The sequence below is a fragment of the Stegodyphus dumicola genome, chromosome 4, assembly GCF_044657685.1.
Source record: "Stegodyphus dumicola isolate Sdum_Otavi_A_Nest chromosome 4, ASM4465768v1".
NCBI lineage: Eukaryota > Metazoa > Arthropoda > Arachnida > Araneae > Eresidae > Stegodyphus > Stegodyphus dumicola.
Window position 1 is genome coordinate 126,691,081 of NC_140771.1, and position 14,326 is coordinate 126,705,406.

At 33.9% G+C, this 14,326-nt stretch overlaps 2 protein-coding genes across 5 annotated transcripts in view; one reads left to right on the forward strand and one right to left on the reverse strand.

Moving 5' to 3' along the window:
* Positions 1-7,259, reverse strand: part of LOC118182413 (nuclear pore membrane glycoprotein 210-like) — a 182,462-nt gene extending 175,203 nt beyond the window's left edge. For 2 of the 3 annotated variants that reach the window (XM_085815406.1, XM_085815405.1), the window contains exon 1: positions 7,026-7,256. In XM_085815406.1, the coding sequence (XP_085671532.1) occupies positions 7,026-7,213 (188 nt within the window). In that variant the 5' untranslated portion in view covers positions 7,214-7,256. Of the gene's footprint in view, positions 1-7,025 lie in introns of all 3 variants that reach the window. The other variant, XR_015040766.1, reaches the window with a different exon arrangement.
* A 495-nt stretch (positions 7,260-7,754) lies between these two features.
* The window catches only part of LOC118186264 (TATA element modulatory factor-like), a 98,297-nt gene continuing 91,725 nt past the window's right edge, over positions 7,755-14,326 (forward strand). The window contains exon 1 of one of the 2 annotated variants that reach the window (XM_085815409.1): positions 7,755-8,323. In XM_085815409.1, coding sequence (XP_085671535.1) covers positions 8,185-8,323 — 139 coding nt within the window. In that variant the 5' untranslated portion in view covers positions 7,755-8,184. The remainder of the gene's footprint in view (positions 8,324-14,326) is intronic. The other variant, XM_085815407.1, reaches the window with a different exon arrangement.

Consider the following 14,326-nt stretch of genomic DNA (forward strand, 5'->3'; position numbering starts at 1 on the left):
CTTTGAGTAACAACTATTCGCGGAAATATTTGGCCTGACTAGAATTGCCGGTTTGGCTTTAACTTATAACTCGAGTAAAGACGAAACACTTTCATATTTACGTATTTCTATCAATTATTGATCATTGAACGGGAGTTGGTTTGTTCCCCTTGAAAAGTCAACTAATTTCCGATCAATGACAATAATTACATGTTTTAATTTTTACTTTTACAATTGTAATATTATTCTTCGTGATGATTTAACTCCAGTCCCAGTTAAAACATTATTAACATTTTGCTTTCAAATTACTTCAAAACATCTTTCAAAATATAACTTACCAGTATGGATGCACACCTTTAAAATAATTCTACTTTAATTAAACTTAGATAATATATTCAATTAATCAATACTGTTTAGGAAATAAATTATTATTAACTAACTTTGCAGCAATTGCGCAAGTAATAATAACTTGTATTCGCACTAAATGGATTTAAGTTCATACAACATTATATATATATATATATATATACAGTACAAAGTCCGCTGCGCTAAAATGTTTGCTTTAATGCGCTAAAATGTTGCTTTAATGCGCTAAAATGTTGACAAGGGGAGATTTAGCAGAAATTTCTTTCCTTGTGCTAAAAATAGATTTTGTTAATGATACTACTCATAGGACAAACGATTATATTTAGTGCTATTTGAATTAAGAATAACTGATTTGTTATTCACATAAAGCCAGAACCAGCACCAGAGCTCGCATGGCCGCACCAGGCGGCAGAATTTAGCGAAGTTAAACAGAAGTTTTTCATTGTGATGACAATGCCCAATCATCAATCAATTAACGGAGGGCGAAATCCGTAGTATGGTTCTAAATCCAGAAAATACAGTTACAGATAGTGAAGAAAGTAACAGAGAGGTTATTGAACGAAAAAAAATTTTGATTGACAAGTTATTCGGAATTCTCGACACAGCAATTACAGGACTTGAACAATGAAACTTAATAACTGAACAAGAAATTATATGTCTATAGTATTAGTAGAGAAAATAAATCAAACAATTCACATTGAAAGAAATATTTAATAAAGTAAACATATAAATATTAAGCTCTTTTCTTTTGTAAATTTTGATACCCTTTAAATCATAAATGCTTCATTATTTCATAAATCACGATTTCATATTTTCAATTTTCTAATTTCTACGTGCCATCTTAGTAGATTTAAAATGATCTAATATCCGGAAAAATCTCAAATCTGGGATCGCCGAAGTCCCGACCTCGGACTTTGTACTGTATATATATATATATAATACGGAATGTATATTTTCAGTTAAACTTCTACCCAATAACTTTAGTAATTCATGAAAGTTAATTTTGCGTCTAGTTAATTCAGGAAAATTAGTTTCAATTAGTTGTTTTCAGCTTTAAAAATCTTAAAAAAATTTTAATTAGTTATTTTCAACTAATAATTGTATCGCCATTAGCAAAAATTATGCATTACTATCAACAACATAGGTTTAAACCAAATACTTAATTGTCTATTGAAGCTTCAAAACGTATTTCCGAACTTCACTTCTTTTCGGCTAGCGTTACCGAATTTGCCCTTGGCGACCTAAAATCGAAATGGAGCCAACAGATTTCCCGCGAAATCGATAACAGACCCTCTGCAGAAATAAACTCATAATCCCGATATCCCATACATGTAGTATGTGCAAAAGAGAATAAACTTCGTAGAAGGTGATAAAATATTAATTTATGGCTTAATTGAAACAAACACAGAAATTAAGCTAAGCAAAATCATGTAAAAACAAATTGAAATGATAAAACGAAACTTAATTTTCATGTGAATTTTCAGCGCTGACTCTCCCATTCTAGAAATTTCAATTTGTTTCAGACAAAGACCACATTTAGCTTTATAAGGATTGTCATCCATCAATATCCAGTCTTTGTAGTCAGCTTGATGAAGCCACAGTTATTGAAAATGCACTTTCCAGGCATCTCGTTCCTATTGGCAGAGGGGTTGTGGCCTTCCAGGTTGGAAATGTTATAATTTTGGCAAATATTTTCAAATACCCCCCTTTTTTTTTCGAGCACCTTCATCATCACTTTCGCATCTTAAAGAACTCCCGGCTTCACACTTTCGTCACAATCTGCCTAAATTTATGGATAACACCTGTTTCGAAAGATTGAGTGATAGCCAATCAGACACCGATACTTTCGTTCGGGTAGCTTTTTTTAAATTTTTTTTATCATTTGCAACGCAAATTCACCAACAGATTGGTTAAGAGCCGTGTAATTTTAATTCCATATTCATGAGAAATCGTAATTCACACTTAGAATGGCAATCATTAGAAATGATAAGAAATGTCAAATGAGCAAAATTAAGGACCATTTATTCATTTTGGCCAAAATTAAGGACTTTTAAGGGCCAAAAATCATTTTTGAAAAAATTACTGACTTTTAAGGACTGTACGAACCCTGTAATGTTGGCTAAACTAGAATTGTGGAAAATTTGGCTTTTTTTTTTTTTAGTTGTCATTAAAAAAAGGGTTGTAAAAGTTTACAATTGGGTGCCCCTTGTTTTTTGACGATTCTTTTTTGGCACCAGGAAGGCACAATTTCAAGATGGCCGCTACACAAATCCAAAATAAGAAATCAAAGAATTGCACAAACTTTGTGTTCATGTACACATCGATCTATTTTCACTTTAAAAAAAAATCCTAGAATTACACAAACTAGGCAATGTGCAGTGCCTTAAATTTGTCGACGTACACATCAATCTATTTTCATTTAGATAAAATTGGGAAACTAAAACAAAGTTAAAACTATCATGGTAACCAGAAGTGAGGTTTCATAGGCAAAATTTAAAAAAAAAATTGTCGCTAATTGAAGGGGCACCCAATGCTACACTAGAGCCAAAAGGGGTTATATCTGCCAATATCGCCAAACGTGTTGTGATAAATTTAGATTTGGGCTATTTTTTGTAATAGTAACCCTTTCGTATGGATTTGGGTTTTTTGGTTCTTATCATTCTTTTCAATTGTAGTATTTGGTTGCACATGCATGGTTATTATCTTTTATTTTGAACTTGCCATTATTTTGCTGTGGGTACCATAATGAGTATGTCGGAGGTGACTAAGAGAAAGACTCTTGATGGATTGGATTATAATGGAATTGTGAATTTGAGGTTTTTGCATGGGATGGATGATGGACGAAAGATGTTTGATTTTTGCATGAAAGCTGGTTTAATTGCTGATAGATATGAGGCAAAGGAATGAAAAATTTAATTGAATTGCTTAACTGGAGGACAATGGTGATGTTGATGGGAAGACTATACATGTGAAAAAAATGTATGTTAAAAAACTGATGTTTCATTCATTTATTTGTCTGTGTTAATTTTTGTTAAAAGATTTATTGTTTAATGTTTTTAGGTTAGGAAATATGTATTTTTGGTTATTTATTCCTCTGTTTGTGTATATTTGGCTATTTGTATCTCTACAGCAGCAAACTTTTTCTGGTTATCATGATAGTTTTAACTTTGTTATAACTTCCTGATTTTGTTTAACTCATTAGCCGCTCATCTTGTGTTGACACAACGGTCAAAATAAATGCGTATATAAATATAACTGTCTAAGATATTTTATACCAGCAGATGATTTTGTGTAGGGAACATTATGAAGATTATTTCTGTAAAAAAATATTTGCCTTCAACAATCATTTTGTTTATAATAATTAATCTCATACTTTAAGCAAAATTTTCGACTGGGTATTTTTGCTGAAAATATTTAACAAAAGAATCGCAGTCTTTATGAGTGATCTATTTTTAGTCAAGGTCACCATTTATCAGAACATTACATCAGTCAGATGTTTATATTTGTGTTGGGAAGGAAGGGAAAACAGGCATTGTGCTGACGAAACGTCAGCAGGAAACGGGTAGTCAATCTCCTTTTTCACTCATTCCTTTCTTTCCTTAAAAATGCCAAGAATGAGGTATCTTACATTAGAAGAAGGCCTTCAAAGATTTTTTGATGAAGAAACAGATGATGATAATGGTTATAATGACCAGAATGAAACTGATAATTGTTGTTGTTCCCCCAGAAATTGCAGAAGCTAATGACAAAGAAGAAAGGAATGGCAATGTTTTAAATAATGATAATGATATTTTACCAAATGATACTGCTGGGGAAGTTGAAATTCACGTAAGAAGTAAGTTTCAGCGTTCTAAAAGCAGTTATAGTCATACTAAAAAGTTTAAATAGCAGAAGACTGAAATCTTGAAGTGGATAAAAAAAGAACTGTTAGTTATGTCTCAGGAAAAACATGAAGAAAGAGATAGAAGAGAAATTATAAAAGACAAATTACAAGGTAAAACTAGTGCACAGATTTTCAATTTTCTTTTTGGTTTAAACATTTACTCTCTTCTTGTTGAACAGACAAATATATGTGCTCAGCAAAGAAAAAAAAAAAGCCCAGAATTTATTGCATCTGAAGCCTATATGAGAAGATTTATTGGAATATTATTGCTTACAGGATATAATTCTTTACCTCAAGAAAAAATGTATTGGTCTTGTGATAAGGACATTTCTGTTCCTGTTGTACGAGAATCGATATCACGTTTGCAGTACAGGAATATGAAGCAGAATTTGCATTTGACAATACTGATAAATTATATGAGGTGAGACCATATCTAAACTTACTAAATATCCCCACTTTTTACTACTGGAAATATAAAGTCTATTTTAGATTTCAGACACGAGAATGCATTATTCCTTTTGCAAACTCCTATTGAGAGTGTAGAATTAGCCAGAAATAGATCAGCAACAGGAAGACCTAGTAAATTCAGCATTCAAAAACCATTGCATGGAGATGGTAGACATTTTATTGTAAAGTCCGTTGATAACAAAAGACTTCGTTGTAAAGAGTACCATAGCCAGACTGTTTATAGATGCAAATTATGTAATGTAGCTTTACATCATGACTGTAACCAAGCTTTTCATGCTTGAATCTTTCAACTGAAATAATCTATATTTGTAAAAGAAATACAATGTATATTTTAATATTAAATTAATTACAAGTAAAGTGATTTGCAGATTTATAAAACGTTATACAGATAAAAAGTAATCCTGTGCTCCACTCAAAAGAAACATCACACGAGTACAATCCTACTCACTAAACATCTGTAGTCTTATTCCGCTGACACTGCGCGAATGCAACACTCACTTTTTCCACAGGTAAGAGCATTTGGTTAATCTTTGGATTATGGTACCTTGGCAAATTTTGGCAAAAATTTGGCTACCAACCCTGCTACAGCAACCTGCTAGTTTTTGTTTGGACGCCATTTTGTTTTCATGAAGTAAAGGCATTTTTTTTTTTTGGTTTGTTTACTCAACACTTTTTTCCAACAATTTGCTAGCCGAATTACGCTTATGCTAGAACTTTTATGGAACAAAAGTGCTTAATCATGACGAAGATTAGGTGCGAAATTGGGAGAAAGTGCAGAATCACCCACTGCTTGCCGCGTTTTTAAGAATTGCACATACACAGTGTCATCAATGTACACGTCGACCTATTTTCACTTAAAAAAAAACCTCCCAGAATTGCAGAAAAATGGCATTGCGCACACTTTTGACTTTATCCATGTACACTGCTAAAGTGCTAGCTAGTAACCTTTATCGCCTTGCCAAAATGTCGCCAAAGTACCTGTTACCATATTCCAAAGATTAGCGGAGCATTTTTTTAATTTTCAATGTAAATTTATGTTATAAATGCTTAATTTAATATTTGTTATTATTTTCAAGAGAAAAGAAACATTCCTTGTAGTTTTGGCGGTTAATGGGCTAAGTGAAAACATATCAATGTGTACATGGTCAAAGTTAAGGCAGAGCGCAATGGCTAGTTTGTGCAATTCTCTGATTTTAAGTTAAAATAGGTCAATGTGTACATGGACACTGAGTTTGTGCAAGTCTTTGACTTTTTATTTTGGTTTTGTGTAGCAGCCATCTTGAAATTGCTGCGGATCGCGTCAAAAAAGAAACAATTCGCCAAGGGATACTGTAAATTTTTACCATAATTTATAACTAAGCACAAGGTAAATTTGATATAAATGTTCAAAATATCAAAAGTTTAAAGAGTTAGAAGAAAAAATTAGAGAAATAGTTGATAAAAAGAAAAAAAATGTGCATGACAAAATATGAATCAATATTGTTCTAAAATTACATAATAAAGAACATCAAACTGCATAAAAATAAATAAATATCCACTAGGGTTTCAATACATTTCTACTAGTGCTATATGGATGAAATAAATTGTGTTGTATTTAAACACAAATAATTTTAAAAGATCTATTTCAAATATTTATTTTCATCTGGATAGAATGCAGAAATCCTATCTAGCTATGGTGCACAAAATAAATTTATTACAGCTTTTAACAAAAATATTTCAACAGAAAATAAATTAGCGTTTCATCCTAGTATCCGGTGCACACGGGATTTGGCTACTTTTATGATGAGCAGTAAAAACGGGACATATACGATGAGTAGTAAACGGTTCCTAGAAAATTATTTCTAGGAAGAAATTTTGATTAATGATGCTCATCATCAATTGAAATTCAATCAATCTCCTTTAGGAAAAATACCTGTTAACTGTTTCCTAAGTATGTTATATGATTTTTAAAAGCAGTTTCGCTATTTTTGACAGTCACTTTAAAGCTTACACAGGTCAGATCTTTCGTGTACCAGATAATTATATCAATTACTGCTGTTCAAGGAGAAATCTGAATCTTGTTTAACTTGATCCTCATATAAGATATCATACCAAGAAATTACATAGTGTATTAACAAAATCGATACATACATATGCAGCACTTAAACACGAACATTATTTATATTTACAAACAGCGCTGATATGAACCCTTCTTCTTTTTTATAACATACATAAGCATGGTTATAAAAATCTAAATAGTATTTTTTAAAATAGCATATTTAAAATACATTCACTCTATCTTAAACATTTGTAGTAACCTCCAAAGCAAAAGATTTGTAGCAACATATACCATTTGTAGCAACCTCCTTCTTTTACTTCAAGAGTATAATTTGTAGGAACACCTGTATTGTACGGCAGAAGTATTCGAGGCACTGTCAATTTTGCCGCTCTCCCAGAATGAATGCATAATAAGAAAAGTAACACAAATTTCACCAATATTTTATAAAACGAAATACATTCCTCAAATTTTACCGCCATCCTTAGACAACACGCTGTTTTCAATGGTAAAGCGGTTACGAACAAATAACCCCTGCAAAGGATTTTTAAATCATTTAGCCAGATCAATAATTGCTATATGCAGTGCACTCAACCTACTTTACTTAATCAATCTATATTTATGCAATAATAAAATAAAAAATTAAAGCTGGTAAGTATTTTGATGAGATAACAAAATGTAATTTATCGATAGTTAATTAATTAACTATATCCCAGCGTATACTAATTGCACGGTGTTCTTTGTCATTTATTTTCTATCAGTTTTTTTGTGCATGAATGTTATTTTATTATGTGATGAAATTTTATTTTTTCTCATCTCTTCTATATTCTAATTTTGAAAATTCCTGCATTGGTTGCAATCTTATCGACATAGAAGATTTTTTTTACACATATTCTTTGTTCCTGTCTCTGTTTGTTTTCTTTTAGTTAGGACAGTGTTATTGTATGGTGGAAAACCACTGATGAAAAAATTTTATTTTCTCTGAAATTCCATGCTAGATCTAATTTCTTTTAATAAAAATATGGCAACTGCCCTTTGTTTACATGTACTTCGTGTTTCGTGATGTGTATTTACGTGTAGCATTTATACCTTTTTACAGTAGTTATTTGTCAAAAGTTTTATATTAATTATTATATTTTCTTTTCTAATTTGAAGTTTATTTTTACTTTTAGCTATTATGTCTATGAAAAATTTCTTTCTGATATACCCGCAATATAGATTTCATAATTTTAAGATAATTTCTGAAGTGTAGAGATTAGCTATGAAGAACAAATTATTTCAGTTTAATAAAATATCTGTTGTTATTTTCCTAAAATATTCTAAATCCGGAGATAATGATTTAATGCTGCTTCAGTGCTTTCGCTGCAGTCTTTAAGTAGTAACTTCGTTGTATTAGATGTCATGAATTCTGTTGTTTTGTAAAAAAAAATTCCAGTCGTTCTCGGTATTTGCAATGAGCTGGTTTGATACAGCCGGACTGGCCAGCTTAGCTAAATCTGCTCTTACAACGGCTCAGAAAACTATAGACAAAGCTTTAGATATACAGAGTGAAGAAGTTCCAAAGTCGGAGAAGCAAGTCGAGCAGAAACGAGGTATGTTACTCAATTCAGATACGTAAGACGCAATATCATAGTAACCAACTGTATGGAATTTTTATTCTCTATGTGATTGAGAATAATATAGAAGATCGCATAGGTAATTCAAACAGCACCAATGAAAGTTTAGTCAGCTCGATAGATAAATATTGGTATAATTTGGGTTCATTTCAAGACAAGGATAGTGCTTATATCGTAATATGTTGTAATAATCCTTGCTGCTTCTTTTAAAATGCTAGGTTTCAATGAAGAAACATAATGTACTTGTGTTATTACTTTTCTATAAAGTTTACAAAGTATAACTTCATATTATCGTTTTGTTAATATGTATTTCAACATACAGTTTAAATTTATTGAATATGTCAAAAGTGTAATAAAAATTTGTATGAAATAAACATCTCAGTTCTGTAATAGCCAAAGTTTTGCAGAATGTTTCTTCTTAATAAATTCCATAATTTATCGATAGTTAATTAATTAACTATATCCCAGAGTTTACTAATTGCATGGTGTTCTTTGTCATTTATTTTCTATAAGTTTTTTTTGTGCATGAATGTTATTTTATTATGAAATTTTTCTTTTTCCTCATCTCATCATCATTTATGCTAGTAAGAGGATTTAAGATCATGAGATGAATCTCTCTCTCACTTTATTTGCCTTGTATGCCAGATGTCAAAACATGATGATCTGTGTTGGCAAATAAGAAATTAAAACGGAAATGTATTTTTTTGCCATTCTATGGTTGTATTTATAAAAGCAAAATTATGAGATATTGCATTCCAATTAAAATAGATTTTTAAAGAGATCTGGAAAAGTTTGGTTGTTAACGTATTAACACAACCACCTTGGTGCAGTTTGGGGAAATACTATTATACAGTCAAAAGTCGTTAATTCGGACATCCATAATCCGGAATGATCTATAATCCGGACCTCAAAGCTTCAAACTTTCTGCGCATGCGTCGCATCGACGCAAGGTCTTTACGGCTGAGAATATGCTTGTGCACGTGCGCAAAATACGTTTACGAGTGCGCATTTAATGTATAATGGACGGTATAAGTTAAGCTAAAATTACTTAATTATCTATTTCAGTTAACGTTGCAGATTGCGTTGTTCCTTAATCTTCGGATTGAATCCGGCTTATTATTTTTTGCAGACTGTTAGAGCAATTTTATAAAAGTAAGCTTGAACTTTCGATTATGTCAAATAGAATTTTTGATATATATTTATTAATATGTAAATGATCTACAAAGCGAAAGTATGTTTCGAAGTTCATTTCATCTCGGTGTACTCCATCTTTGATATGATTTAAATCAAATTCCTCGTCATTATAATTCGCTTTCGATAGCGAAGAAAGTGACAGAGGTTATTGAAAAGGAAAAAATTTCAATTGACAAATTAGTCGGTATTCTCGACACAGCAATTATAGGACTTGAACAGCGGAACTTTGTAACTGAACAAGAAATTATGTCTGTTTAAAGAATTAAAGAGAATGTATTATCACATAAAAAATGAAGCAACTTGAACAACTTACATTGAAAGAAATGTTTAATAAAGTAAACAAATAAATATTAAGCTTTTTTTTTTTTTTTTTTGTAAATTTTGATACCCTTTAGATCATAATTGTTCTTTATTTCATAAATTACGGTTTCATATTTTTAATTTTATAATTTCTGCATGCCATCTTACCAGATTTAAACTGATGATCTATAATCCGGAATCGCCGAAGTCCCGACGAGTCCGGATTAACGACTTTTGACTGTATATTATTATATTTATGTATATTTTTACAGCAGGTGAAAAACAATGACTTTTTCTCATAAAAAATTTATTACGTACATATGTTTCAACTATGTATTTACTCCAGAAAACAATTGATAAACTTTTTATAAACATGATTTTGTTTTTTTTGTGTGGTGGAAATTTTGTGGCGATCATCTTAGGAGATTCGAAGCAGTGTTCATTTAGCAGTTTTGCCACAGAATACTGCATTGCTACAATAATTTTACCCAACTTTCTTCCAGTGCAGGCAAATTCCTCAAGCACATATTTTAAAATTGAGTTTAAGGAAAAAAATAATTACGAATTGTTCATAAAAACCATTGGCATTTGAAATTCAAAAAATTGTATACCAGAATGTATGAAAAATGTGTGCCATTGGTTATTAAAAACTAAATAATTACCATACACATGTTTGCCTGAGGAGCGGTCATGCATGTGGTTGTCAGAGTTTGACACATTCTGAAATTTTGGTGATTTTCTAATATAAGATGGTTGTAATAATACATAAGTACAAAAAGTTTATTTCACTACTGTTGCGTCTTATGACCCTGTAACTAATTATACCAGTACTTTTTTCCCATTAGCCTCTCCTCTTCCCAAAAGATCTGAAATATTGAAAATAAGCATTATATTGTTACGTTTTTCTCTTTTCTATTCTTCTGACACCAGTTGTTACGTTATTTTCTTCCTTCCCGTTCGTACGGGGTTTGTAGATTTGGAGTGAATAACAATGACACTTGATGAAGTATTGAAACACACTTTATTTACCAATAGTCTCAGGACAGCTCCAAAATCACTTTTTACAGTCGTCGAAGGTCTACTATAAATACGCTGGAACAAACAGCAACACAGCCTTCACACTGTCAGGCAATAACGGTGGAGACAGCTTCACCACAAAGCACCAAAGTACAGTTCCAACTCTGCTTGGTTGCTCTCGAAACTCCACGTACTCTCGAGACTCTCTACACAATGCACTCGAAGATACAGAAGAGTATAGCTCTCGACTCCGCACAATCTATGACAAAACTCAATGATGCACTAAAAGACTCTCTCGATGCACTTGACGACTACCTCGGCGTTATACTTTGAGACACTCTCTCAATGACTTACTATCAGCTCGCTAGGCGAGGCACACCCACACTCGATGAGAGACACAATAACTGACTGCAGACCAGCAGGGTTTATATAGCTTTCGGATTGTGTTCGGAAACATTCTGGGCTAAACCGGTAAGAATTTGTTCCAGAAGGTTCTCCAACTGTCCATGGTATATCGCCAATTTTGTCGCTAAATGGACGATTTCTCGCCAAATAATGCTACCCTGCCCTCTTTTGCCATTTTATGGCAACCCTAAAACTGCTTTGCAGGGAAGCCATCTTACCGCGCCTTTACATTTCGTAACACTGCCCCCTCCCAAGGATTGTACGTCCCGGGTAGTACAACCCTTGGTCAGAAGCATAATTCGATACAAACAAAAGGTTCTAAATCAAACAAATAATATAACTAAAGAAGCAAATTTTTACACTATATACAAGTTATGTACAGAAATTAGGTTAAAAAAAAAAAACTCGTGCACAAGAGTTATGGGTACCCAGGATTGCAAAGCATTATAAAAATTAAGTACCAAAAAAAAAAAAAAAAAAATTACATATAGTGAAATAAATGTAAAAGACCTGAACTACCACATTTATTTATTACGTGCTTCGCAAGTATGTACCCTACGGAATGAGAAACACTAAGTACTATGGCCCCATGCTATACGAAATAAACATCTCAGTTCTGTAATAGCCAAAGTTTTGCAGAATATTTCTTCTTAATAAATTCCATAATTTATCGATAGTTAATTAATTAACTATATCCCAGAGTTTACTAATTGCATGGTGTTCTTTGTCATTTATTTTCTATAAGTTTTTTTGCGCATGAATGTTATTTTATTATGAAATTTTTCTTTTTCCTCATCTCATCATCATTTATGCTAGTAAGAGGATTTAAGATCATGAGATGAATCTCTTTCTCACTTTATTTGCCTTGTATGCCAGATGTCAAAACATGATGATCTGTGTTGGCAAATAAGAAATTAAAACGGAAATGTATTTTTTTGCATTTTTTCCGTTTTGTCATTTATAGTATGAGGCTAATCTGCCATAATGAACTACCTTGGGTTTTGAATTGGGGGATTTATGGATCCGTATCACAACGTCGTTCAATCTGTTGAGGACTGTATAGGGTCCCTCCCAATGTGACTGCAGTTTGGAAGAAACGCCTTGGATTCCAGAGCCAAACCTTGTCGTTTTCCTGGAATTGATGCTCGGTGGCTCTTGAGTCGTATCTCTTCTTCATCCTGTCCGTCAAGATGTTGATCCGCTCTCGAGCAAACCTGTGTACTGTTTCCAACTGGGCCTGGAGGTCTTGCATGTACTCGTCAAGCGAGGAATGTACATCCGGAGGGCGGCTGAAGAGCAGGTCGCTTGGCAGACGGAGATCGCGACTGAAGAGCATCTGTGATGGAGAATAGCCGGTGCTTTCGTGGACGGCACTACGGTAAGCAAGCGGGAACAGGGGTAGCTTGCAATCCCAGTCTTCTTGGTTTTGGGAAACCATGAGTGAGAGGTGGTTCAGGATTGTACGGTTAAACCTCTCCATGCCATCAGGGCATGGGGTTGTCTGCATTTTCTTGATTTCCAGCAAGTCGCAGAGTCCCTTGAACACAGCCGAAGTGAAGTTCCTGCCTTGGTCGGAATGAATCTGGAGGGAGGTCCCAAATCTTGACACCCAATTCTGTAACAGAACTTCAGCTGTCGTGACAGCCTCTTGATCTGGAACTGGCTAAGCTTCGGGCCACTTCATAAAGTAATCCATGACAACAAGGATGTATTTGTTGCCATCTGTGGTCCGAGGAAAAGGTCCAAGTATGTGGAGGGAAATTCGCTCGAAAGGCGCTCCTACATGGTATCGCTGCAGCCTTCCTCGGCTATGTCTCTTTGGTCCTATCCTGGCTACGCAGGCATCACAAGATCGGCACCACTTCTCAACATCGTTTCTCACCGAACTCCAGAAGAAGCGCTCTCAGACCTTGTTTAGTGTCTTCATACAGCCGAAATGCCCTCCTGTTGAGCTGCTGTGTATTTCCTTCAGAACATCAGGTATTTGATTTCGAGGAAGCAGCAGCTGCCATCTCTTATTAGTTCCATCATCACTTTCCCATAATCGATATAAGACTCCATTTCGGAAGTGGAGTGAATCCCAGAGAGCCCAGTACCTTTTAGTTCCAGGACTGAAAATGGAAATGTCCTGCCACTTGGGTTTTGTACTGGATGATTCCTTCAGTTCTATTATTGGCCTAATGTCAGTATCCGCTGATTGGTCTTCTCTAACTTTTTCATCACTCCACGGATCTGGATCAGTTGATGTTGAAGATGTTACTTGCCGGATACTCAGATTCTCCAACCCACACTTAGCCTCAGCTCTTGAACAATGGCTGCAGTGTGCAGGACAAAGTTTCCTGGATAAAGCATCCACATTTCCATGGGAGGAGCCTTTATGATGTTTTATCTCAAAGTCATATTCCTGTAGTTTTTGAATCCATCTGGCTATTTGTCCTTCAGGATTTTTGAAATTCAGTAGCCAAGTTAGAGAAGCATGGTCAGTCCGCAATAAGAATTTTCTGCCATAGAGATAATGATGGAAATGTTCTATGGCCGTTACGATAGCTAGCAATTCTTTACGGGTGAAGCAATAATTCCTTTCCGGTTTGGACAAGCATTTACTCCAATAGGCTATTACTCGCTCTTGATCATTAATCATTTGAGAAAGGACAGTTCCCACACTTTCGTTGCTTGCATCTGTGTCCAATATAAATTCTTTGTCTGTCTGGTGATATGCGAGCATGGGCGTAGATGTATGTTAATGCCGTCTTCAACTGATTAAAGGATTTCTTCAGTCCACACGAATTTTCGTTTACTTTCTGTTAATTTATGCAGAGGCCTTGCGATGCTGGAGAACCCCTTCACGAATCTTCTGTAATAAGTACAGAGTTCCAGGAAGCTCCGTAGTTGATGAATATCCACAGGACGTTCCCAGTCCTTAACTGCCGACACCTTTTCTGGATCTGTGCGGACACCTTCGGCAGAGATGACGTGCCAGAGATAGGTAACTTCTCTGCGGAACAATTTGCATTTCGAAGGACTTAATTTTAAGGTTGGCATCTCTCAATTTCTGGAACACTT